The sequence below is a fragment of the Musca domestica genome, unplaced genomic scaffold (assembly GCF_030504385.1).
Source record: "Musca domestica strain aabys unplaced genomic scaffold, Musca_domestica.polishedcontigs.V.1.1 20, whole genome shotgun sequence".
Taxonomy (NCBI): domain Eukaryota; kingdom Metazoa; phylum Arthropoda; class Insecta; order Diptera; family Muscidae; genus Musca; species Musca domestica.
The window spans coordinates 9,931,659-9,958,870 of NW_026712250.1; the positions used below are offsets into that span (position 1 = coordinate 9,931,659).

General features: G+C 30.8%; 4 protein-coding genes across 6 annotated transcripts in view; 1 reads left to right on the forward strand and 3 right to left on the reverse strand.

The window, feature by feature from the left end:
- Positions 1-3,509, reverse strand: part of LOC101898793 (uncharacterized) — a 15,649-nt gene extending 12,140 nt beyond the window's left edge. Inside the window, exons 1-3 of the mRNA XM_059122525.1 lie at positions 3,185-3,509; positions 1,578-3,124; positions 1,207-1,217 (exon numbers count right to left, since the gene is read on the reverse strand). Of these exons, the coding sequence (XP_058978508.1) occupies positions 1,207-1,217; positions 1,578-3,124; positions 3,185-3,490 (1,864 nt within the window). The 5' untranslated portion in view covers positions 3,491-3,509. The remainder of the gene's footprint in view (positions 1-1,206; positions 1,218-1,577; positions 3,125-3,184) is intronic.
- LOC105261991 (flotillin-2) overlaps positions 1-27,212 on the forward strand; it is a 525,605-nt gene that overhangs the window by 358,017 nt on the left and 140,376 nt on the right. The window lies entirely within an intron of this gene.
- On the reverse strand, positions 8,693-9,125 carry LOC101887375 (ecdysone oxidase-like). The gene has a single exon (XM_059122420.1). The coding sequence runs from the start codon at positions 9,105-9,107 to the stop codon at positions 8,766-8,768; it is 342 nt and encodes a 113-aa protein (XP_058978403.1). The 5' UTR covers positions 9,108-9,125; the 3' UTR covers positions 8,693-8,765.
- LOC101901667 (glucose dehydrogenase [FAD, quinone]) lies at positions 19,242-21,301 on the reverse strand. The gene is made up of 2 exons (XM_059122409.1): positions 20,973-21,301; positions 19,242-20,912 (listed from the first exon to the last, which is right to left on the reverse strand). The coding sequence occupies exons 1-2, from the start codon at positions 21,261-21,263 to the stop codon at positions 19,317-19,319; spliced, it is 1,887 nt and encodes a 628-aa protein (XP_058978392.1). The 5' UTR covers positions 21,264-21,301; the 3' UTR covers positions 19,242-19,316.

Genomic DNA, 27,212 nt, shown 5'->3' on the forward strand with positions numbered 1-27,212 from the left:
AGACAAATATCTGATTTCAAGTCTCTGCAAGTCATAGAAAAAATCTTTCCAAAAAAAAAAAAAAAAAAATAAAATAAAAATCTTTGTTTTTGTTTCTCTTTGAAAATATTCTCTAAAAACTCAACACAATTTTAGGTGTGAAGGTCCTTGAAAAACCACATTATTAAAAATGAAAAAAACTACATTATTTTCGCTTTCTCTGCTCTGCAAGTCCTAGAAAAGTTGCAGAACAAATCCACAAATTTCTCCAGAAAAAAATTCATTGAAAATATCCATTAACAACTCCACGATTTTAGTTGTGAAGGTCCTGGAATAAATATTTTTTAGAAACTACATCATTTTTGCTCATAATTATTTGAAAAAAAAAAGGTTTAAAAGTCCTTGAAAAATTATCCTTGAAAAATCCAGAAATATTTATATTTGGATAAATATTTAACAAATTCTTGATTATTAATCTTTCGATCCTGAGAAAGAATATCCTTAAAAATTTATGATTATTTTTCTTTGGACACTTAAAAATGTTTCTTAGATCCTCAAATAAATCCCTTAAAAATTCAACAATTTTTTTTGGAAAATTTCAGAATTTCTTTAGATCTTTTAAAATATTCTTAATGAATATGGATTATTTGGTTTTTTATTTTATTTATTTATTTATTATTTTTTTTTTTTTTTTTTTTGATAAAAAAAAATAATTCTTAACAAATCCAGGTTTATTGATCCTGAATATTTAAAAAAAAAATCCACATCTTAAGGCGCTGTTAGTTTTTGGAAAAATATTCTTTAATAATCTAAAGGATCTAAAGGTCCTTAAAAAATATTCTATTCCTTAAACAAATATTATAAAAAAATCAAAACTATTTATTTATTTTTAAATACACGTTATTTTTAAATACATGTTTGAAAAACAGTATTAAACAAAAAAACATTTTTTAGGCTCAATATTCACTAAAAAATTCGCATTGTAAAATTCCTTTGGTTCTTGATATAAAAATCTTAAAAAAAAAATCCAACTTTAAATTCCTATTGGTCCTTGAAAAGTCCACTTTAACAACTTTAAAAATTTTAAAAACTTCCAAATTAAAATATTTTTTGGTCCGAGTATCCCTAAATTTTCCTATTCCTATGTTGGTCCGTGAAATTTAATTTTTTAAAAATAAATTTTAGAATACCTTTTGGGTCTTTGAAAAAGTTTTCGTTAAAAAATACTTAGTTTAAGGCTCCGAAAAAAAAAAAAATTTCAAAAAAAATTTAGAAATCTCGTTTTAAGGCTTTTTGGAGCTTGAAAAAAATCCACGTTTAAGGCTCCGATTATGCTGGGAAAACATATTTTTTTAAATACGATCGGACCACATCGTGATATTTATTAAATTTTTTTTATTTTATTTTTTCTTTGATTTTTTTATTTTTATTTTTATATTTATTTATTAATTTATTTTTTTTTTAAATAGACGATTTTTAAAACAAGTTTTTTAATTATATTTTTAATTTAAATTGAATTTATTTTTTTAATTAAATTTATTTTTTTATCAATTTTCTAAAACCTCTTCTCCCATGTCTTTTGTCCTTGTCCCCTCTACCACTCTTCTTTGATGAGATCGGCCGCCTTTTCGCCAATCATAAGGGTGGGCCCATTCGTATTGACACTGGTGAGTAGAGGCATAATGGAGGCATCTACAACACGCAGATTGTCTACGCCCCTAACTTTAAGCCTTGGACTAACAACGGCTTGCTGATCATTTTCTGGTCCCATTTTTGCCGTACCCACCGGATGATAGCAGGTTGTGGACATATATTTCAAATAACATTTCCAATAGTCGGGGGATTTGAATTCCAAACGATTGCATTCCTCCAAAGGCAGTTGGATAATATCGGCATTTTTCCTCTGGAATGGGGTGGTGTTGACAAAATTGGTTATATATTCAAGGCCTTGAATTAAAGTGGCAGAGTCTTCGGGTTCCTCAAAGTAATTGGCATTTATTATGGGAGGATCTAGGTAAGATGAGGATTTTAATTTTATATTTCCCCTAGATTTGGGTTTGGAGAGCAAAATAAAAACCACCATAACATGTTGGTGCTGCTGGACTCCCAACAAATAACGCCTTAGATCGTCTCTGATACTCTGACCCACCAGGAAGGTATTTAGGGTGCCCACATCACCTATCCTGGCAATGGCGTGGATGATTTGTATATCTGGAATGGCATTGTCATCAGAAGAGCTGCTGTTTAGTTTTACAAAGCCATTAATGCTCATCACGCCAATGGTACTCAGGGGTCCTTGTTTGTGCACCAGATATTGGTACATGGAATCGGTGAGGAAATTTCGATCCACCGGCTCACCATCTAGTTTGATGAATACACATGCCACTGCATGATCTTGGAGATTTTCGCCCACATTCAAATCTTGGATCAAGGGAATATTTAGGGGCCTCAAGACATCTTGGGGTCCAATGCCGGAGAGCATAAGAAGCTTGGGGGTATCAATGGACCCGGCAGATAATATGGCCTCCTTAGCCACCCTGGCTGACATTTTCATGTTGTCCTGCAGAACAAAATCCACTGAGGTAACTCTCCTACCGTGTGGATCAAAGTTGATTTTCGAAACCTGGGCATTTTTTATGACCCTCAAATTGGGTCTTTGCGAGGCAACTCGACCCAAATGCCCCTTGCCTGAGGTGGTACGTTGACCATTCTTCACAAAACCCCACATCCTGGAATATCCCAGCACATGATCGTGGCTAAATCGTTTGAGTATCTCTTGACCCATTTCCTGGGCTCCCTGGTAGATCAATTGCAAAATATCTTCATCATACATTCGGAATTCACCAACATCCACATAGCCTAGAGGAAAGTCGTCACTGCCTTGAGGCCTAACGGATTTTTTGAAATAAGGCCAGACATCCTCGAAACCCCATCCCGTATTGCCCAATTCCAACCAGCTATTGTAGTCCCAGCGATTGCCTCGAATATACATTAGGGCATTTATTGCCCCCGAACCGCCAATCATTTTGCCTCGCGGCCAATAGCAGCGCTCATTTTTATAGCCCTTACAGGCTCGCTCATTGGGTTCCACAAAGTAATTAAACGTATAATTGCTGTGCTGGAGACTGGGGAAAATATTTGGGACCTGGTAAAAAAAATAATATTTATCATCGAAAAATTAACCCTTCCTTTTCCATTACCTTACCTCTGACTCCTGTGGCGGATCTCCACCTGCCTCCAATACCAATATCCTCCAATTGGGTTTCTCACTTAAACGACTGGCCAACACCGATCCCGCCGTCCCAGCTCCAATTACCACAAAATCATAGCTCTCCACACTTCTCTGCTTGACAACTTCTTGAGCATAGTCTGGCGGATAGTTCTGCTCATTTTCCAAACCACATTGCCTTGTCAAAATGGATTCCACCAATATCGAAAGCAAAGTATTTACCGCTCCCACACTATTTATGGAACATTGATTGCCAAACGGAGTTAGAATTCCCGTTGTCATCTCAACACTTCGATATTTGACAATTAACTGAAATTCTTTCTATTGGCAATTAGGCTTAACACTTCTAGCTATTTTTCGGATGTTTGTCCAGGTGTTCCGAAAGCTTAATTAGTTAATTTATTTGTTTAAAGAGAAAAAAAAAAACAAATTTGAAAAAATATTTGCCATAATTATTTTGAGGGGCCGTGCCTCTATTTTAAATCCAAATGATTCTAATAAAAAAACTCAGTATCTGAGAACAACCTCAAACCTCCGATTTTTTCGGAGTAAGAATACGGCAAAACAGCACCAACGATTTTTTAAAAAATCCACGTTTATGGAAATCCTTGAAAATTATTTTTTAAAAAATCCACGTTTATGGAAATCCTTGAAAATTATTTTTTAAAAAATCCACGTATATGGAAATCCTTGAAAATTATTTTTCAAAAAATCCACGTTAATGGAAATCCTTGAAAATTATTTTTAAAAAGAAATCCACGTTTATCCTCGAAAATTATTTTTTAAAAAATCCACGTCTATTGGAATCCTTGAAAATTATTTTTTAAAAAATCCACGTCTATGGGAATCCTTGAAAATTATTTTTTTAAAAAATCCACGTTTATGGAAATCCTTGAAAATTATTTTTAAAAAGAAATCCACGTTTATGGAAATCCTTGAAAATTATTTTTAAAAAGAAATCCACGTTTATGGAATTCCTTGAAAATTATTTTTTAAAAAATCCACGTTTATGGAAATCCTTGAAAAATGTTTTTTAAAAAATCCACGTTTATGGAAATCTTTGAAATTTATTTTTTAAAAAATCCACGTTTATAGAAATCTTTGAAAATTATTTTTTAAAAAAATCCACGTTCATGGAAATCCTTGAAAATTATTTTTTAAAAAAATCCACGTTCATGGAAATCCTTGAAAATTATTTTTTAAAAATTCCACGTTTATGGAAATCCTTGAAAATTATTTTTTAAAAAATCCACGTTTATGGAAATCCTTGAAAATTATTTTTTAAAAATTCCACGTTTATGGAAATCCTTGAAAATTATTTTTTAAAAATTCCACGTTTATGGAAATCCTTGAAAATTATTTTTTAAAAAATCCACGTTTATGGAAATCCTTGAAAATTATTTTTTAAAAAATCCACGTTTATGGAAATCCTTGAAAATTATTTTTTAAAAAAATCCACGTTCATGGAAATCCTTGAAAATTATTTTTTAAAAAATCCACGTTTATGGAAATCCTTGAAAATTATTTTTTAAAAAATCCACGTTTATGGAAATCCTTGAAAATTATTTTTTAAAAAAATCCACGTTCATGGAAATCCTTGAAAATTATTTTTTAAAAAATCCACGTTTATCGAAATCCTTGAAAATTATTTTTTAAAAAATCCGCGTTTATGGAAATCCTTGAAAATTATTTTTTAAAAAAAATCCACGTTTATGGAAGTCCTTGAAAATTATTTTTTAAAAAAAATCCACGTTAATGGAAATCCTTGAAAATTATTTTTTGAAAAAATCCACGTTTATGGAAATCCTTGAAAATTATTTTTTAAAAAATCCACGTTTATGGAAATCCTTGAAAATTATTTTTTAAAAAATCCACGTTTATGGAAATCCTTGAAAATTATTTTTTAAAAAAATCCACGTACATGGAAATCCTTGAAAATTATTTTTTAAAAAATCCACGTTTATGGAAATCCTTGAAAATTATTTTTCAAAAAATCCACGTTTATGGAAATCCTTGAAAATTATTTTTTAAAAAATCCACGTTTATGGAAATCCTTGAAAATTATTTTTCAAAAAATCCACGTTTATGGAAATCCTTGAAAATTATTTTTTAAAAAATCCACGTTTATGGAAATCCTTGAAAATTATTTTTTAAAAAATCCACGTTTATGGAAATCCTTGAAAATTATTTTTCAAAAAATCCACGTTTATGGAAATCCTTGAAAATTATTTTTTAAAAAATCCACGTTTATGGAAATCCTTGAAAATTATTTTTCAAAAAATCCACGTTTATGGAAATCCTTGAAAATTATGTTTTAAAAAATCCACGTTTATGGAAATCCTTGAAAATTATTTTTCAAAAAATCCACGTTTATGGAAATCCTTGAAAATTATTTTTTAAAAAATCCACGTTTATGGAAATCCTTGAAAATTATTTTTTAAAAAAATCCACGTTTATGGAAATCCTTGAAAATTATTTTTTAAAAAATCCACGTTTATGGAAATCCTTGAAAATTATTTTTCAAAAAATCCACGTTTATGGAAATCCTTGAAAATTATTTTTTAAAAAATCCACGTTTATGGAAATCCTTGAAAATTATTTTTCAAAAAATCCACGTTTATGGAAATCCTTGAAAATTATTTTTTAAAAAATCCACGTTTATGGAAATCCTTGAAAATTATTTTTTAAAAAAATCCACGTTTATGGAAATCCTTGAAAATTATTTTTTAAAAAATCCACGTTTATGGAAATCCTTGAAAATTATTTTTTAAAAAATCCACGTTTATGGAAATCCTTGAAAATTATTTTTTAAAAAAATCCACGTTCATGGAAATCCTTGAAAATTATTTTTTAAAAAATCCACGTTTATGGAAATCCTTGAAAATTATTTTTTAAAAAATCCACGTTTATGGAAATCCTTGAAAATTATTTTTTAAAAAATCCACGTTTATGGAAATCCTTGAAAATTATTTTTCAAAAAATCCACGTTTATGGAAATCCTTGAAAATTATTTTTAAAAAATCCAGGATTCTCTAAAATCCTTGAAAATTATTTTTTAAAAAATCCACGTTTCCTTAAAATCCTTGAAAATTATTTTTTAAAAAATCCACATTTCCTTAAAATCCTTGAAAATTATTTTTTAAAAAATCCACGTTTCCTTAAAATCCTTGAAAATTATTTTTTAAAAAATCCACGTTTCCTTAAAATCCTTGAAAATTATTTTTTAAAAAATCCACGTTTCCTTAAAATCCTTGAAAATTATTTTTTAAAAAATCCACGTTTCCTTAAAATCCTTGAAAATTATTTTTTAAAAAATCCACGTTTATGGAAATCCTTGAAAATTATTTTTAAAAAATCCAGGATTCTCTAAAATCCTTGAAAATTATTTTTTAAAAAATCCACGTTTATGAAATCCTTGAAAATTATTTTTTAAAAAATCCACGTTTATGAAATCCTTGAAAATTATTTTTAAAAAATCCAGGATTCTCTAAAATCCTTGAAAATTATTTTTTAAAAAATCCACGTTTATGGAAATCCTTGAAAATTATTTTTTAAAAAATCCACGTTTCCTTAAAATCCTTGAAAATTATTTTTTAAAAAATCCACGTTTCCTTAAAATCCTTGAAAATTATTTTTTAAAAAATCCACGTTTCCTTAAAATCCTTGAAAATTATTTTTTAAAAAATCCACGTTTCCTTAAAATCCTTGAAAATTATTTTTTAAAAAATCCACGTTTCCTTAAAATCCTTGAAAATTAATTTTTTAAAAAATCCTCGTTTATGGGAATCTTTGAAAATTTATTTTTAAAAAAATCGACGTTTATGGGAATCCTTGAAAATTAGTTTTCAAAAAATCGTTAAATTTATTTAGGACTTCTTTAAAAAACATTAATTTTTTTAAGTGTTTTATTCCTCATCTTCAACGATTCCCTCATCCATGTGATTCTCATAGTCATTTTCCTCATCCAGCTCTTCCGTATCTCCAATGCTATATCTGGCCTCGAGCCAATCTTCCTTGATTAAATCCGCTGCCTTCTCGGCCAGCATGATGGTGGGTCCATTTGTGTTGACCCCTGGTATGGTGGGCATAATGGAGGCATCGACAACCCGCAGATTTTCCACACCCTTTACCCGTAAACGTGGATCCACCACTGAAGATGGATCCTCTGCGGGACCCATTTTCGCCGTACCCACTGGATGGTAACAAGTTGTGGACATATAACTGCTATAGCAACGCCAATACTCTTCACTTTTAAATTCGTGGCGATCACACTCCTCTATGGGTATGTGGACCAGTTCACCCTGACGCTCCTGGAAAACTGTGGTATTTACATAGCTCTCCAAATACTGCATGGCCTTTAACATAACCTCCAGATCTTCTCTCTCGCCGAAATAATTTGCCTCAATTTTGGGAGGCTTGTTGTGAGAACGGGACTGTAGGCTAACGGTGCCACGAGACTTGGGATGTGACACCAAGCTGAGGAATAATAAAGCGGAATTTTCCCTTACCATTTGTAGTAGATAATCACTTATATCCTTCCGCATATTTGTGGAGATGAGAAAAGTTTTCAACATGTTATCGTCACCCTGCCTGAAGGCTCGATGGATAATTTGAACATCCGGATAATTGTTGTGACTCTTTGGCTGGACATCCAGGAAGCCAACCAGGCTCATGCTGTCTATGGTGGCCAGGGAACCATTTTTATAGACCAAATATTGGTACACCATCTCCAGGGGATCCACTGGTTGGGCCTTGGACCCGTTGAACTTGGCAAAGACCACATTGAATATATGATCCTGTAAATTCCGGCCCACCGGTAAATCATGTAATACCGGTATGTGTAAGGGCTGCAGAACTTCTTGGGGACCCAGACCCGATAGCATCAATAACTTTGGGGTATCTATGGATCCGGCAGATAATATGGCCTCCTTGCGTATTTTCACGGTAAGACGCCTTTTTTGTAGTTTATGATTTAACAAAAATGTCAGAGACTTGACCCTTTGACCTCGGCCATCAAAATTAAGTTTAACAACCTGGGCATTTTTGATGACCTGTAAATTTGGCTGCTTAGAGGCTGGGGTCAAATAACCCTTGGCCGTGGTGGTACGACGACCATCCTTAACCGTACCCAGTACACTGGAATATCCTCGATAATTATCCTTGCCAAAATTTTCGAATACTGGCTGGCCCACTTCCTTGGCTGCTGTGTAGACCATTTCAAATGCCTCCTCATTAACATGTTGGACTTCGTTGACCTCTATGTACCCCTGGGAACAATTTTGTGTCGGACTTACCGATTTTTCAAAATATGGCCACACATCATCATAACCCCAACCGGGGTTGCCCATTTCCAACCACACATCATAATCCCTACGATTACCCCGTAAATACATCAGGGCATTAACGGCTCCGGAACCTCCCATCATTTTCGCCCTCGGCCAATAGCATTGTGCATTTTTAAAAGCACGACAGGAACGCCCATTTGGCTCCGTATAATAATCATAAACATAACGGCTATGGGGTATGGCCATGGACATGGCAGGGACCTAAGAGAAAATTACTTAAAATTCCATTTCGTCAACCTGTTAGACCAGCCACCTACCTCCGATTCTTGTGGAGGATTATCACCAGCCTCCAAGACCAGAATTTTCCACTTGCGATTTTCACTTAGGCGACTGGCCACCACGGATCCTGCTGAGCCGGCTCCAACAACCACAAAATCATAGGTATCCAAACCATGCCGCAAGGCCTCCTCAGCATAGTCGCTAGGATAATCTTCCGCTCGAGATATATTGCATTGGGCCGCCAGCAAATATTCCGTCAGCATTGAGACCATGGTATTCATAACTCCCACACTTTGAGAGGTACATTGGTGTTGCGAGGCAAGAGCTGTGGCCATATCCGCTAGCCAAACAAATAATCGAAACAAAAATGTCGGCCTAAATAGCTAAAGGCTTTTTATATATTTTTTCCCTTGCTCTGTTACTTGTATGTTTATGCGGGTTATCACATAATTTGTTTGTAATTAAGTGAATTACCATTTGTCATAATCGAAAACTAATTGGAATATATTAGCATTGAACCAAATAACAAATATCGGTGATCAACGCCCTCTATGGGGGAAAGGGGAAATACTTTACTTAGCAAAGACATTAACATTGAACCAAATAACAATTATGAATAATCAACGCCCTCTATTGGGAAAAGTGGAAGTACTTTACTTAGCAAAGACTCTCGCCGCAGCATGTGAGCAAAAAAAGAGTAGTAGGGCCACAATGGGGAAATTTAAAGTGTATTTTTTCGAGATAAGTTTAAAAGGGTTTATGGAAAAAATCTTCTTCATAAAATCCTAGTATTTTAGATTTAATTTAAAATTTATTTCACAAAAATCCCAGTATTTTATATAAGATAATGTTTGAATTTTTTACACATAACCAAATAACAATTACTGATCTTCCACGCCCTCTATTGGAAAAATGAGAAGTAATTTACTTAGCAAAGACTCTTACCGCAACATGTGGGCAAAAAGAGAGTAGTAGGGCCAAAATGGGGAAAATAAAAAAAATTTTTTCGAGAAGAGTTTTAAAGGGGGTTTCGAACACTCCTTAAAAATCCCAGTATTTTATATAAAGTAATGTTTCTATTTTTTAATATAACCAAATAAAAATTATCAAAGCCCTCTGTTTAGAAAAGGGGAACACTTTACTTAGCAAAGACTCACCGCAGCATGTGGGTAAAGTAATAGGGGCACAATGGGGAAGATAAAATATATTTTTTGTGAGAAAAGTTTTAAGGGTGTTGTGGAAAAAGCATTCCTTTTCAAATCTCAGAACTTTAGTTTTGATTTAAAATGTTTTTCACAAAAATTCCAGAATTTTATTTAAGATATTGTTTGTATTTTTTTAAAATAACCAAATAACAATTCTCACTCATCAACGCCCTCTATTGGGAAAAGGGGAAATACTTAGCAAAGTATCTCACCACTGCATGTGGACCAAAAAAGAGTAGTAGGGCTAGAATGGGGAATTTAATTTTTTTTTTTATTTTTGCGAAAAGCTTTAAAAGGGTTTTGGAGAAATGTTTCCTTAAAAATAAAATATCGGCATGTTAGATTTGATTTAAAAATTATTTCACAAAAATCCCAGTATTTTATATAAAATAATGTTTGCCTTATTTTGGCCCATTCCCGGCCAAGTGCTTGCTTGAGGTGATCGATACTTTGGTATTTTTTAGTGCCAACCTTGGTTTCCAAAATACTCCAGACACAATAGTCCAACAGATTGGTATCCGGAGATTTTGGTGGCCATTGTGCGCTCGAAATGAAGCGAGGAACCTCATTTTGTAACCATTCTTGGGGGGCGCGTGCTGACTCCTGTTGAAATGTCCAAGGTCTGCGGCCAAAATTTTTGCGTGCCCAAGGCTTTAATACACCCTCTAGAATATTTTCGCGATAATATTCGTCATTCATTCTGATGCCACGGTCAATTAATACCAGCGGAGAGTGACTATCGGCTGTTATGGCGGCCCACACCATCACACCATGGCCGGCGCTTGACTTCTGGTGGGTAACCGAAGGTGCACATTTTCAGCTGACCTCTTTGGCAAGTAAACCCGATAATTTTGTTTGTTTACAAACTGCTGGACAACGAATGTTTTCTCTTCGGAGAAAATCAAATTCGGCAGTTCACCACTTTCGGCCAAGCGAAGCAACTCTCTTTAGCTCTTTTGAGTCTATTTCTTTCTCTTTCGGTTGCGGTGTAAGTTCTTGCATTTTTTGGAATTTCAATGGCTTTATCCCGAGCTCATTTTTCAATATTTGCCGAATGGAATAATGCGATATGTTCAGCTCACGAGCCATTTTTCGGCCACTGCGACGTGGGTTTCGATCAAATCGCTTCTTCACTTTTCGAACCATTTCTGCTGATGTTGCTGTTGATGTTCTCCCGCCCACTTTCTTGACGTCGGGCTACGCTACCAGTATCACGGTAACGAGGGATGGTACGAGACACAAAAGATTTATTCACATTTAAATGCCGAATTGCTCTAACGATAGCCACTTTTGGTTTTCCAGGCAAATATAAAGAAATCACACTATCACGCTTGAATTCCGAACACGAATAACTTTTTTTCTGGATCATTCTCGCCAAAATGCTTTTGTACGCTTGTAAACAATATAATGAGCTGTCACTGGGATAATTTTAACAGCTGTTGGAAGAGTGGCTTAGAAATGACAGCAGCCTGAAATTGGTTCACCCTGTATCTAGAGAGCCATTAAATTTCATTTATTGGTAAGTTCAGAGCCATCTATCTCCCATTTTTGTCATGAACTCAGCTAGCTTCCTCTAGATGGCATTGCAGGTTATCTATTTTACAAATAATAGCTTGTTAAAGAACCAGCAATTTGTTCTATGCAAATTTTTGGCAAAATTAAATAGGAAGCTAGGAGTTCCACCCAACCTATAATTAAGTTACCCCACAATTATGTAACACCCTGATAATTTCTTTAATTAAAATAACACCAACAATTGTGATAAAACAATTAAAAATGAAAATCTCCACCCCTATATAAGGCCTCTGTTCGAAACGAAGAGCTCCGAGGCAAGGGTCCTTTTTTATATTTTCAAAGCATTGTCTACTTTTCTCTCGGGAAACAATGCAGTGCTCCCAAAGTGTGGGAGTCATGAATACCATGGTCTCCATGTTGACGGAATATCTACTGGCATCGCAATGTGATTTGGCTCGGCCGGAATTGTATCCACCCGACTATGCTGATGAGGCTTTGCAACATGGCTTGGAGACCTATGATTTTGTGGTGGTGGGGGCAGGCTCTGCCGGATCGGTGGTGGCCAGCCGGCTAAGCGAAAATCCTGAGTGGAAAATTTTGGTTTTAGAGGCCGGCGAAAATCCACCTCAGGAGGGGGAGGTAAGTGGTACACTTTTTGGGAAATAAAAAAAAATATGGAAAATATTTCCCCCAGGTGCCAGCCTTGGCTCCAGCCATAAACCATGATCGCTATGCCTTTGATTATTATGCCGAACCCAATAATCGTTCCTGTCGGGCCTATAAAAATGGCCAATGTTATTGGCCGCGTGGCAAATTGATTGGCGGCAGTGGGGTGCTAAATCTCCTAATGTATTTAAGCGGAAATCGCCGGGACTATGATATATGGCGGGATATGGGCAATACCGGCTGGGGTTATGATGACATATGGCCTTATTTTGAAAAATCGGTGACCCCGCCTGCAAACAATGACACGGGAGGTTATATTGAGATCAATGATTTCGAAGTTATAGATGAGGATTTCTTCCATCTGATCTATGGAGCTGCCGAAGAGTTGGGTAATCCTATATTGGACCACTTTGACATGAACAATTACAAGGGCTATTCCCGGGCATATGGTACAATAAAGGATGGAGTTCGCACCACCACGGCCAAGGGTTATTTGACACCGGCCTCGAAACGTTCAAATTTAAAGGTTATTAAAAATGCATTTGTCACCGAAATCAATTTCGATGCGATGGGTGAGATCTTTGACATTTTTGCTACAACAAAAAAATCAAAAAAGACGTCTCACCGTGAAGGTGCGGCGGGAGGTGATATTGTCCGCAGGCTCCATTGATACACCCAAATTGTTAATGCTTTCGGGTATTGGTCCGCAGGAGGTGTTACAACCTCTACACATTCCGGTAGTACAAAATTTGCCCGTGGGTCGGAATTTACAGGATCATGTCCTGAATTTGTTATTTGCCAAATACAATGGCACCCAAGTCCAGCCAACAGAGGACTTGGATACGGTCTATGAGTATTTGGTATATCGCAATGGTACCTTGGCCACGGAGCAGAGTATGGGCCTCATTGGTTTTATTGATGTCCTGGACAAGCCATATGACAATTATCCTGATGTCCAAATTATCAATAGATTTATAAAGCGGGGAGATGTGGATTCTCTAGACTCCTATCTATCCTACATTGATGTGAGAAGTGACATTCGTGACTATTTACTTCAGGTGGTAAGGGAGAACACCATCGTCCTATTTCTTAGCCTCGTAATTCACCCCAAAACCCGTGGCTCCATTATCCTAAATTCCCGTTCGTATAAAAAACCTCCAAAAATGTATGCAAATTATTTCGCCGAAGATGAAGATCTACAGGTTATGGTTAGGGCCATGAAATATTTGGAGGAATTTGTAAACACCACTGCCTTCCGGGAACGGGGTGGTCAGTTGGTCCACATACCCATTGATGAATGCGATCAGTTTGAATATCAAAGTGAGATGTATTGGCGTTGCTATTCCAGTTATATGTCCCAGACATGCTACCATCCGGTGGGTACGGCAAAAATGGCTCCCACTGAGGATCCATCATCAGTGGTAGATCCTCGTTTACGTGTCAAGGGTGTGGAAAATCTGCGGGTGGCCGATGCCTCCATAATGCCCACCATAATTGGGGTCAATATCAATGGACCCACAATTATGATTGCCGAAAAGGCTTCGGATTTGATTAAAGAGGATTGGCTGCAGAAGGGATACACGATTTACGACCAGGATACAGCGGAGGACGAGGAAACCCGCAATGTCCAAGATTATGTTATGGAAGAGGATGACGATGACAATGAATGAAATGAAAAACTATTCGCTTAAATTTAAAAATAATAGTTAATAAAGCTGCAAATATAGCTCTGGTGGCCTTTTATTTCTTGATATTTATTATTTTTTAACCTTTAAAAAATATAGAAAAAAATATTTTTTTTTTTTTTGAGAAATATATAATAAAAAATAACAACACAATTTAAAAATTATTTTAAATTAAAAATTAAATTAAAAATTATTAAAAAAAAAACTTTAAAAATATTTAAAAAAATGATTTTTTTTTTAAGAAATAATAAAAAAAATAACAATTTAAGAATGATTTTAAATTAAATTAAAAATTATTTTAAATTAAATTTAAAAATTAGTTAAAAAAATTTAAAAATATTAAAAAAAATTAATTTTTTAAAGAAATAAAAAAATATTAAAAAAAAACAATTTAAAATTTAAATTAAATTAAAAAATTAAATTGAATTAAAAATTATTAAAATTATTTATAAAACTTTAAAAATATTCAAAAAAAGTTTTTTTTTTAAAGAAATAATAAAAAAATTTAAAAAAAAATAATTTAAAAATTATTTTAAATTAAATTTAAAAATTAAATTAAGTTGAAAATTATTAAAATTATTAAAAAAAAACTTTAAAATATTAACAAAAAATTATTCTAAATTAAATTTAAAAATTAAATGAAAATTATTATAATTATTTAAAAAAAAACTTTAAAAATATTTTGTTTTTAAAGAAAAAATAAAAAAATTGAACAAAAACAATTTATTTTTTTTTTAAATTAAATTTAAACATTATTTAAAAAAATATTTTTTTAAAGAAATAATAAAAAAAATTAAACAAAAATAATTTAAAAAATATTTTAAATTATATTTAACAATTAAATTAAAAATTATTAAATTAAAAAAAAACACTTTTTAAATATTACAAAAAATAATTTTTAAAGAAATAGTAATAATAATAAATATTTTAAATTAAATTTAAAAATTAAATTTAATTAAAAATTATTAACATTTAAAAAAAATTAAAAGTATTTAAAAAAAATATTTTTTAAAGAAATAAAAAAATTAAACAAAAATAGTTTAAAAAATATTTTAAATTAAATTTAAAATTATTTATAAAACTTTAAAAATGTTCAAAAAAAAAGGGTTTTTTTAAAGAAATAATAAAAAAATTTAAACAAAAAGAATTTAAAAATTACTTTAAGTTAAATTTAAAAATATTTAAGAAAACTTTTAAAATATTAAAAACTAGACAATAACAATTTAAAAATTATTTTTAATTAAATTTAAAAATTAAATTAAATTAAATTAAATTAAAAATTATTAAAATTATAAAAAAAAACTTTTAAAACATTAAAAAAATTATTTTTTAAGAAATAACAATAAAAAATTTAAACAAAAAAAATTTAAAAATTATCTTAAATAAATTTTAAAATTAAATTAAATTAAAAATTATTAAAATTATTAAAAAAAAAAACTTTAAAAATATTAAAAATAATAATTTTTTTAAGAAATAATAAAAAAAATAAACAAAAACAATTTTAAAATTATTTTTAAATTAATTTAAAAATTAAATGAATTTATAAAAGTTACTTTAAAAAAACTTTAAAAATATTAAAAAAAAAATATTTGTTTAAAGAAATAATAAAAAAATATAAACAAAAACAATTTAAAAATGATTCTAAATTTGAAAATTAAATTAAATTGAAAATTATTAAAATTATTTAAAAAAAACTTTTAAAATATTTAAAAAAATCATTGTTTAAAGAAAAAAATTAAACAAACAACAATTTAAAAATTATTTTGAGTTAAATTTAAAAATTAAATTAAAGTAAATTAAAAATTATTAAAATTTAAAAAAAAACTTCAAAATATTGAAAAAAAAAATATTTTTTTAAGAAATAATAAAAAAATTAAAAAAAAAACTATCAAAAAATTATTTTAAATTAAATTTAAAAATTAAATTAAATTAAAAATTATTAAAATTATTTAAAAAAAAAGAAAACTATAAAAAATGATTTTTTTGACTAAAAAAAATAAACAAAAACAATTTAAAAATTATTTTAAATTTAATTAAAAATTATTAAAAAAAAAAACTTTAAAACTATTAAAAAAAATATGATTTTTAAAGAAATAATAAAAAAATTAAACAAAAACAATTTAAACATTATTTTAAATTAAATTTAAAAAATTATTAAAATTATTCAAAAAAAAAATTAAAAAAACATATTTTTTTTAAAAAATAATAAAAAAGCAATTAAAAATGATTTTAAAAATTAAATTAAAAATTATTTAAAAAAAATACTTTTGAAATATTAAAAAAATTATTTTTTTTAAAGAAAAAAAGTTTAAACAAAAAAATTAAAAATTATTTTAAATTAAATTAAAAAATTAAATTGAATTAAAATTATTAAAATTATTTATAAAACTTTAAAAATATTCAGAAAAAAGTTTTTTTTTTTAAAGAAATAATAAAAAAATTTTAAACAAAAATAATTTAAAAATTATTTTAAATTAAATTTAAAAATTAAATTAAGTTGAAAATTATTAAAATTATTAAAAAAAAACTTTAAAATATTAACAAAAAATTATTCTAAATTAAATTTAAAAATTAAATGAAAAATTATTATAATTATTTAAAAAAAAAAACTTTAAAAATATTTTGTTTTTAAAGAAAAAATAAAAAAATTGAACAAAAACAATTTAATTTTTTTAAATTAAAATTAAACATTATTTAAAAAAATATTTTTTTAAAGAAATAATAAAGAAACATTTAAACAAAAACAATTTAAAAATGATTTTAAAATAAATTTAAAAATTAAATTAAAAACTATTTAAAAAAAAACTTTAAAGATATTTAAAAAAAATTATTTTTTAAAGAAATAATAAAAAATATAATTTAAATATTATATTAAATTAAATATAAAAATTATTAAAATTATTTAATTATTAAAAAAATTGAAAATTAATTAATTATTTATTTATTAACAAAACTTTAAAAATATAAAAATAAAAAAACAGATTTTTTTAAAGAAATAATAAAAAAATTGAACAAAAACAATTTAAAAATGATTTTAAATTAAATTTAAAAATTAAATTAAATTAGAAATTATTAAAATTATTTAAAAAAAAAAACTTTAAAAATATTAAAGAAAATGATTTTTTAAAGAAATAAAAAAATTTAAACAAAAACAATTTAAAAATTATTTTAAATTAAATTTAAAAATTAAATTAAATTAAAAATAATTATAGTTATTTAAAAAAAAAAACTTTAAAAATATTAAAAAAATATATTTTTTTAAAGAAAAGATACAAAAAATTAAACAAAAACTATTTAAAAATTATTTTAAATTTAAATTAAATTGAAAATTATTATAATTGAAAAAAAAAACTTTAAAAATATTTAAAAAAAAAACTTTTTTTAAGAAATAATAAAAACATTAAACAAAAACAATTTTAAAATGATTAAATTTATAAATTAAATAAAATTAAAAATGAAAAAAAAGCTTTAAAAATTATTCTAAATTAAATTTAAAAATTAAAATTAAATTTAAAAATTTTTAAAATTATTTAAAACAAGCTTTAAAAATAAATAAAAAAGGATTTTTTTTAAAGAATAAATTAAACAAAAATTATTTTAAATTAAATTTAAAAATTAAACTAAATTCCTTCCTTGTTAAAGGAAGAATAAAAAAAATTTGAACAAAAAAATTAAAAATTGTTTTAAATTAAATTTAAATTAAAATAAAAATTATTAAAATTATTAAAAAAAACTTTAAAAGTATTAAAAAAAGATTTTTTTAAAGAAATAATAAACAAATTTACACAAAAACAATTTAAAAATTATTTTAAATTAAATTAAAATTTAAAAAAAAAAAAAACTTTAAAAATATTAAAATATATATATTTCAAATATTAATGTTTTTATTTTAAAAAATATTTGAAATTATTTTAAATTAAAAACTATTAAAATTATTAAAAAAAAAATAAAAACAAGGATTTGTTTAAAGATATAAAAAAAATTAAACAAATACAATTTAAAAATTATTTTAAAGTTAATTTAAAAATTAAATTACATCAAAAATTATTAAAATTATTTAGAAAAAAAACTTTAAAAATATTAAAAAAATGACTTTTTTAAAGAAAAAATAAAAAAATAAACAAAAACAATTTAAAAATTATTTTAAATTAAATTAATAATTATTAAAAAAAAAAAAACAATAAAAATATTAAAAAAATGATTTTCTTAAAGTAAAAAAAAATTTAACAAAAACAATTTAAAAAAATGATTTTAAATTAAATTTAAAAGTTAAGTTAAATTAAAAATTATTAAAATTATTAAAAAAAAAAAAAAAAAAACTTTAAAAATATTAAAAAAAATGAAAATTGCACTCCAAAAAAGGTAGCAGGGATCTGGAATGGAACAGCGACACTTTGGTTTCACACCTTGCTTTCCAAATAACTCCAGACACAATAGTCCAACGGATTGGTTGGATGGCCATTGTGCGTTGGAAATGAAGCGAGGAATCTCATTTTGTAACCATTCTTCGGTGGCAGATGCTGAGTGCGCAGTTCGCTACTTTCGGCCAAGCGAAGCAACCCTCTTTAGCTCTTTTGAGTCGTCTATGTTCTTTCCGTTGCGGTGTAAGTTCTTGCACTTTTTGGAATTTCTATGGCTTTACCCCGCCAGAGCTCATTTTTCAATATTTGCCGAATGGAATATTGCGATATGCGGGTTTCAAGTGATCAAGTCGCTTCTTTACCTTTTCGCACCATTTCTGCTGATGTTGCTGTTTTCTTCCGTCCACTTCCTTAACGTCGGGCTACGCTACCAGTATGAGAGCGATACGCGATACGAAACACAAAAGTTTTAGTCACATTTAAATGCTGGAGGGCTCTAACGATAGCCATTTGTGGTTTTCCAGCCAAATATCAAGAAATCACACTATCCCACTTGAATTCCATTCCGAATAACATTTTTTCTGGAAAATTCTCAGCAAAATCCTTTTGTACCCTGGTAAACAATATAATGAGCTGTCACTGGAATAAATTTAAACAGCTGTCGGACGTGTGGCCTGGAAATGACAGCAGTCTGAAGTTGGTTGCCGTTTTTTCATCTTACCCAAATAGTTGACCAAAAATTCCTACACAAAATATGCAGGTGTATTTACCCCTTCAAACCCCATTTCTAAGAGTTTCCAAGTGGCCCCTAGGCCCTCGTATAAGAGAAAATTATCTCGACTCATATATTTTCTTTTGTTGTTGTTGTTGTTTATTTTATTTTATTTATTATTTATTCTTTTTTTTTTTTTTTTTTTGAGAGAGAGTAAAGAGATTATTACGACAACAACATCAGCTACTTGAAACGTTTAAATCATTTAATAATTATCATTATCACCATGATTCCGCAAATAATCATCTTACAACAACTGTGTGGCTAACAACAAACAACAACAAAGTCTTATTTTAAAAATAGAAATATTTACAAACACGAGCCATACTTAATTTCCCATTTACAATTCACTTTTATAACCTTTCTCCAGGGTAGCCGATTTCCCCTCGGCCTGCCACTGTTGGCTGATAAGATCCGATGCTTTTTCGGCAATCATGATGGTGGGGGCATTGGTGTTCCCGCTCGACACAAAGGGCATAATGGAGGCATCAACAACACGGAGATTTTTGACACCCTTCACCTTGAGTTGAGGATCCACACAGGTTGTGGGATCTCCGGCGGAACCCATTTTTACCGTGCCCACTTGATGGTAACAGGTGGAGGTAAAGTAGCTGGCATAACAACGCCAATATTGGGGAGATTTGAATTCAAACTTGTCGCACTCCTCCAGGGGTATGTGTAGAATTTCTGCTTGCCGTTCCCTAAAGGCCTGGGTCTGTTCCAATTTATTGACATAGTCCAGACCCCTTAGGAGTACCTCCATATCCTCGGGATCTGCAAAATAGCCAGAATCTATTGTGGGATAATCCCAGGGGGAGGGGGATTTTAATTTCACACTACCCCTCGACTTGGGATGGGCCACCAAAACAAACACCGCCACCAGATCATGGCTTTCAATTTCCTTTAAAATAAACTGCTTATATTCCGGCTTGGTGGAGAAGCCATTTAGGAGCAGCTCCATGCGCAGGATATTTCCACGATTAAAGGACAGGTGGTGCATTTCAATGTCGGGATAGAGGGGAGACTTACTGGCATCGCTTTGTATGAATCCAATAAGGGGGGTACTGCCAATGGAGCTAAGCGGTCCCTTTTGATGTATGATATATTGATAGATGTCATCCAGTAGCTGGGTGGGTTTGGGAGGCTCGGCTGGTATCCTTAAAAATGTCAAGGCCAAGACATGATCCTGCAGATTTTCGCCCACGGGTAGATTGTGAATCAGGGGTATATTTAAGGGCTCCAAAACTTCTCTGGGACCCACCCCCGACAACATCAAAAGTTTTGGCGAATCTATGGCCCCCGCCGAGAGTATGGCCTCCTTGCCGACCCTCACCCTCATGTTGTGGCTATCTTGCAGCCTAAATTCAATGCTCTCCACTTTATCTCCCTGGGAATTGAAATCGATTTTGCTAACCCAGGCATTTTTGATGATATGCAAATTTGGCCGAAACTTGGCCACCTTGGCCAAATAACCTTTGCCCGTGCTGCCACGACGTCCCTCGCTCACCGTGCCCTTAATATGGGCATAGCCCACATAGCTACCTTCCACAAAATCTTCCACCTTGGGTACTCCCAATTCCGCACCGGCTTGTGTCAATAAATCCACCACATGTTGATCAAAATCTCCAAATTCGTTGAGGCTCACATAGCCCTTGGGATGGGTGTCGTTGCCCTGGGGCGTGGTCATTTTCACAAAATAGGGCCAAACATCCTCATAACACCAACCCTCACTGCCCGACTCACACCATTTGTCATATTCCGCACGATTGCCTCTCACATAGAGCATGGCATTGATGGCCCCACTACCTCCCAAAACCTTGCCCCGTGGCCAGTGGCAACGTTCATTTTTAAAGGCCCTACAGGAACGGCCATTCGGCTCCGGGTAATAGGCAAAACTGGAGTTGGAAAATTGCACCCCGAAAAAGGCTGCAGGGATCTGGAATGGAACAGCGGGATTAAATAAAAAATATTCTTTTCTATTCCTCACTTTACCTACCTCCGACTCGGGTGGTGGATCCCCACCGGCCTCCAAAACCAAAACCTTGAACTCAGGATTCTCACTCAAACGACTGGCCACCACAGAACCAGCCGTCCCGGCCCCAATTATCACAAAATCATATTCCTCCAAGCCTTTGCTCAAGGCCTGCTCTGCATAATCCTCCGGCCAGGATTCCTTGGGCGAAATATTACACTGGGCCGCCAGGATCCCCTCCACCAGCAGTGATACCAAGGTATTGACCATACCCAGACTGGGATTCGAACATTGTGCCGCAGCCGTTAATGACATCTTTTCGCAAGATCATGTAATGACCAACTGAAACCTTTCGTATATTTTCCTCAAATATGATTGCATCAAGCTCGCAGCAGCAGCAGCTGCTGCGGCGGCAGAAGCTATTGCTGCGATAACTCAAAAAAAAATACGCTGAGTCAACGCGGCGAGACGTATCAGAGGGGGGTGAGGAAATGCCATTTCAAATGATAAACACAAATCCTATCTCCGAACATTCACCCAAGAAAAAAATCCAACTAAAAGATCTTAACTGCTTACAGAGAGGCACCAAAGTAAGCAGTTGAAAAAAAAAAATTATTTGGGAATAACACCAAGTTTCATTCAAGAAATTTCTTCTCTGAAAGCAATATTTTCGCAAAAAAGAAAAAAATCTCAAAACTGCTTACCAAGTGGCTCCAAAGTAAGCACTTGAAAGAAAATTAATTTGGGCGTAATACCAAGCCTCATTCTAAAAATGTCTTCTCTGGGGAAAAGCGATTTTTTTGCAAAAAATACAAATTTTTCAAAACTGCTTACCAAGTGGCTCCAAAGTAAGCAGTTGAAAAAAAATGAATTTGGACGTAATACCAAGGTTTATTCTAAAAATGTCTTCTTTGGTCAAAAGCGATCTTTTGCAAGAAAGAAACCCAAAACTTCTTACAAATTGACAACAAAGTAACCAAACTACTTACCAAGTTGCATCAAAGTAAGCACTTGAAAGAAAATTAATTTGGCGTAATACCAATCCTCATTCTAAAAATTTCTTCTCTGGTGAGAAGCGATCTTTTCGCAAAAAAATAAAAAAAATCTTAAAACTGCTTACCAAGTGGTTCCAAAGTAAGCAGTTGAAAACGAAATCTTTGGACGTAATACCAAGATTCATTCTAAAAATGTCTTCTCTGGCCAAAAGTGATTTTTTTGCAAAAGAGAAAAAAATCCAAAACTGCTTACCAAGTGGCACCAAAGTAAGCAGTTGAAAAAAAAATTCTTTTTTAAAATTTCTTCTCTGGTCAAAAGCGATCTTTTGCAAGAAAGAAACCCAAAACTGCTTGCAAATCGACAACAAAGTAACCAAACTGCTTACCAAGTTGCACCAAAGTAAGCACTTGAAAGAAAATTATTTTGAGCGTAATACCAAGCCTCATTCTTAAAATGTCTTCTCTAGTCAAAAGTGATTTTTTTGCAAAAGAGAAAAAAATTCCAAAACTGCTTACCAAGTGTCACCAAAGTAAGCAGTTGAAAAAAATTTCTTTGGACCTAATACCAAAATTCATTCTAAAAATATCTTCTCTGGTCAAAAGTGATCTTTCGAAAGAAAGAAACCTAAAACTGCTTGCAAATTGGCAACAAAGTAACTAAACTACTTACCAAGTTGCACCAAAGTAAGTACTTGAAAGAAAATTAATTTGGGCGTGATCCAAGCCTCATTCCAAAAATTTCTTCTCTGATGAGAAGCGATCTTTTCGCAAAAAATAAAAAAGTCTTAAAACTGCTTACCAAGTGGCTCTAAAGTAAGCAGTTAATTTTTTTTTTGACGTAATACCAAGATTCATTCTAAAAATTTCTTCTCTGGTCAAAAGTGATTTTTTTCAAAAGAGAAAAAAATACAAAACTGCTTACAAATTGGCACTACAGTAACCAAACTACTTACCAAGTTGCACCAAAGTAAGCGCTTGAAAAAAAATTATTCGGGCGTAATACCAAGCCTCATTCCAAAAATGTCTTCTCTGGTGAGAACTGATCTTTTCGCAAAAAAGAAAAAATCTCAAAACTGCTTACCAAGTGGCTCCAAAGTAAGCAGTTGAAAAAAAAATTCTTTGTTCGTAAAACCAAGATTCATGCCAATAATTTTTTCTCTGGTGAGAAGAGATATTTTGTCAAAGAACAAATTCTAAAACTGCTTACAAAGTGGTACCACAGTAACCAAACTGCTTACCAAGTGGCATCAAAATAAGCACTTGAAAAAAAAAAATAATTTGGTCGTACTACCACGATTAGTTCTAAAAATGTCTTCTTCGGTCAGAAGCGATCTTTTGCAAGAGGGAGAGAAACAATACCAAAACTGCTTACAAATTGGCATCAAAGTAAGGAACTGTCCTTGCTTTTGGCGAGATCCTTAAGCTTACAAGGTAAGCAAATGCAGGCCTCATTTGTGGCCAAAATACGAAACATCCATTATTGAAAAGATTTTTTTTTTATTTTGGGAAAGATTTTTTTATTTAATTTCATAAAAAATGTTTTTTTAATTGGCTAAGGAGGTACAAACTCCCAGACAGAACTGCTGCCAGAATTGCTTACCAATGACAATGATGTAAGCACTTTCCCCTGATTTACCTATTTGTTTACCCCCCAATTTAAGCTATGGAAGATATGTACTCATAGCTTCTTTTATAGTATTTCCCTCTAAAAAGAAATATTTTCGAGTTGCTAAGCAAATTGTTTACTTCTGTGCCTACTTTGACCATACAAGTCATTGCAAAGTAAGCAGATGAGAAAAAGTGTGGAGACATCTAATATTTGCAAGGAGCAAAATTAAAGTTTCATCTACAGAAAATTTCGATATGAAAAGGAAGTTGCGAACTCTTTCAAGAAGGCAGCCATCTGTACTTATAAATCTGCCAAGAAGTGCTTACAAATTCACCCGAAAGTAATTAGTGTTATATTTTAGTTTCAATTCCAAGTTAAAAGCTATAAAAGGAAAATGTTCCTCTGTTTTAAGAAAATATTCTTTTTCCGGAAAGTTTTCTTTTAGGTGTCCCCATGTCTTCGTAAGTGCTTACATACTGCTTCCAAGTAAGCAGATACCCTTAACATTGCTGGCAAAATTCAAAGATTTCATGGGAAATATTTTTTTAGAGATGGGAAGTGATTTAAAAAAAATCAGGAAATTTTTTGAAGTGTCCCCATGTCTTTGCAAGTGCTTACATACTGCTTCCAAGTAAGCAGATGCCCTTAATGTTGCTGGAAAGAGAAGATTTTCATGAGAAATATTTTTTCTATCTCTGGTCTTGATTTAATTTAGAAATTTCCAAAAGAAAAAAAATCAGATAGTTTTTTAAGGTGTCCCCATGTCTTCGTAAGTGCTTACTTACTGCTTCCAAGTAAGCAGATAACCTTAACATTGGTGGCAAAATTCAAAGATTTCATGAGAAATATTTTTTTAGAGATAGGAAGTGATTTAAAAAAAATTCTGGAAATTTTTTGAAGTGTCTCCATGTCTTCGTATGCGCTTACATACTGCTTCCAAGTAAGCAGATATCCATATCGTTGCTGGAAAGAGAAGATTTTCATGAGAAATATTTATTCTATCTCTGATTTTGATTTAATTTAGAAATTTCAAAAAAAAAATCGAAAAGTTTTTTGAGGTGTCCCTATATCTTCATAAGTGCTTACATACTGCATCCAAGTAAGCAGATACCCTCAAACGTTGCTGGAAAGAAAGATTTTCATGAGAAATAATTTCTTAAGAGTTGGGAAGGGACATGAAAAAATTCTGGTCTTGATTTAACTTATAAATTTCCAAAAAAAAACCCGAAAGTTTTTTGAGGTGTCCCCATGTCTTCGGAAGTGCTTACATAGAGCATCCCAGTAAGCAGATACCCTTAACGTTGCCGGAAAGAGAAGATTTTCATGAGAAATATTTTTTTATCTCTGGTCTTGATTTAATTTAGAAATTTCCAAAAAAAAAATCGGAAAGTTTTTTGAGGTGTCCCCATGTCTTCGTAAGTGTTTACATACTGCATCCAAGTAAGCAGATACCCTTAATGTTGCTGGAAAGAGAAGATTTTCATGAGAAATAATTTCTTACGAGTTGGGAAGGGATCAAAAAAATTCTGGTCTTGATTTAATTTAAAAATTTCAGAAAAAATATTTTGTCGAAAAGCTTTTTGAGGTCTTCCCATGTCTTCGTAAGTGATTACATACTGCATAGAAGTAAGCAGATACCCTTATCGTTGCTGGCAAAATTCAAAGATTTCATGAGAAATAATTTCTTAAGAGTTGGGAAGGGATATGAAAAAATTCTGGTCTTGATTTAATTAAGAAATTTCCGAAAAAATATTTTTTTCAGAAAGTTTTTTTAAGGGTTTTCCCATGTCTTCGTAAGTGCTTATATACTGCATCCCAGTAAGCAGATACCCTTAACGTTGCTGGAAAGCGAAGATTTTCATGGAAAATAATTTCTTAAAAGATGGGATGGGATATAAACAAATTCTTGTCTTGATTTAATTTAGAAAAAATATTTTTTTCGGGAAGTTTTTTTTTGAGTTATCCATGTCTTTGTAAGTGCTTACATACTGCAACCCAGTAAGCGGATACCATTAACCTAGCTGGCAAAATTCAAAAATTACATGAGAATTTTTTTAAGACTTGGGAAGGGTTTTAATAAGGAATCTGGCCTTGATTTAATTTAGAACGGAACCTATTATCAATATCTCAAAAATTTCCCCATTTGAACTAGCCATTTTCTTCGAGTGTGTCACGTTGACGAACCCTTATCTTGTTCTCAGAACACACAGCAAATAAAGTATTCAAAACCTGTCTATGCCGATTAGTATATATGTTTAACACTTAATTAGCCGATATAAAATTGTTAAATTTATCAGTCAAATAGGCAATAAGTAATTGTTGTTGTTTTTTTTTTTTTTTTCATTCAGAGCAAATTGAGAGATCTTATCGGATTAAGTATTGGAAAATCAATGCTCTCTGACATTCTCAAAAATTGTGTGAAAGATAAGGGGATAGGTAGTAAAACTATTTTTTCCACTTTTATTTTGGGAAAAATTTGGTGGGAGATAATAGGACGAAGACCTACCCCAAATAGGTCACGAAATGTTATCAGAGATATAAGTTGGGAAGATTATTTCCGTAGCTCATATTTTTTTACTAAAATTAAAATATATATTACTCATTACTTTTGGGTGAGTTTGTAGGCAGATTTTGGCAGGTAGTATAAATATTGATGGCTGGTTTCTTAAACGAGGTCTCAATGTTTTTTTTTTAACCTTCTCTGAAAAAATTAAAGAAAAAATCACAGAGTTTTTGCCAAACTAAATTTGTTCCTTTGTTTTTTTTTTTTAATTTTATAGCCCTCGGAATTTTCTTTCCAGGGGTAGGAATTCAAATCGGTAGGTATTTCCATTAGCTTTCAAATTTATACCTATATTTTTAATATCAGATAAGGATCTAACTCGGGCCTTGGACTCGGTCTTTTGGGTCAAATATCTGGGTATCTAGGTCCGTCCCTTACTTACACAAATACTTACCTCTCAAAAAAAATCAAAAAGTTTAAGAATTTTAAAAAATTTCATTTTTTTAATTTAAAAAAAAAATATATATTTTTTTATTTTTAATTTTTTTTTAAATAATTTTTTTTTTAGATTTAAAAAAATCTTTAAATTTAGATTTTAAATTTTCATTTTTTTTAATTTAAAAAAAATATTTTTAAATTTTTTAATTTAAAAAAAATATTTTTTTTTAATATTAATTTTTTTAATTATTTTTTTTTTTTTTAATTTAAAAAAAAATATTTTTTTAGATTTAAAAAACATCTAAATTTAAATTTTAAAAAATTTATTTTTTTAATTTAAAAAATTATTTAAAAAAATAAAAAAATTATTAAAAAAAAAATTCCAATTTTTAAATATTTTATGCGTTTTATACGGGTTTTTGACATTTACGACACGTATACCAAAATTGTAAAATTTTTCAAAACTACTTATTTTCCTTACGTTTGTAGTTTTAGCACCTTTTTTTGGGGGGGTTTTTACATTTTTGACAAGTAATATACATTTGCGCCATTTTTACAAAGAATGTCAAAAACTACAAAATTGTCAATTATGTTTGATTTTGATAATATTTTTACAAAGTTTTAATTTTTAAACAATTTGTGGGTTTTATACAGGTTTTTGACGTTTACGACCTATGTGTCAAAAATGTAAAAAACTTCAAAATTGTTTATCTCACATA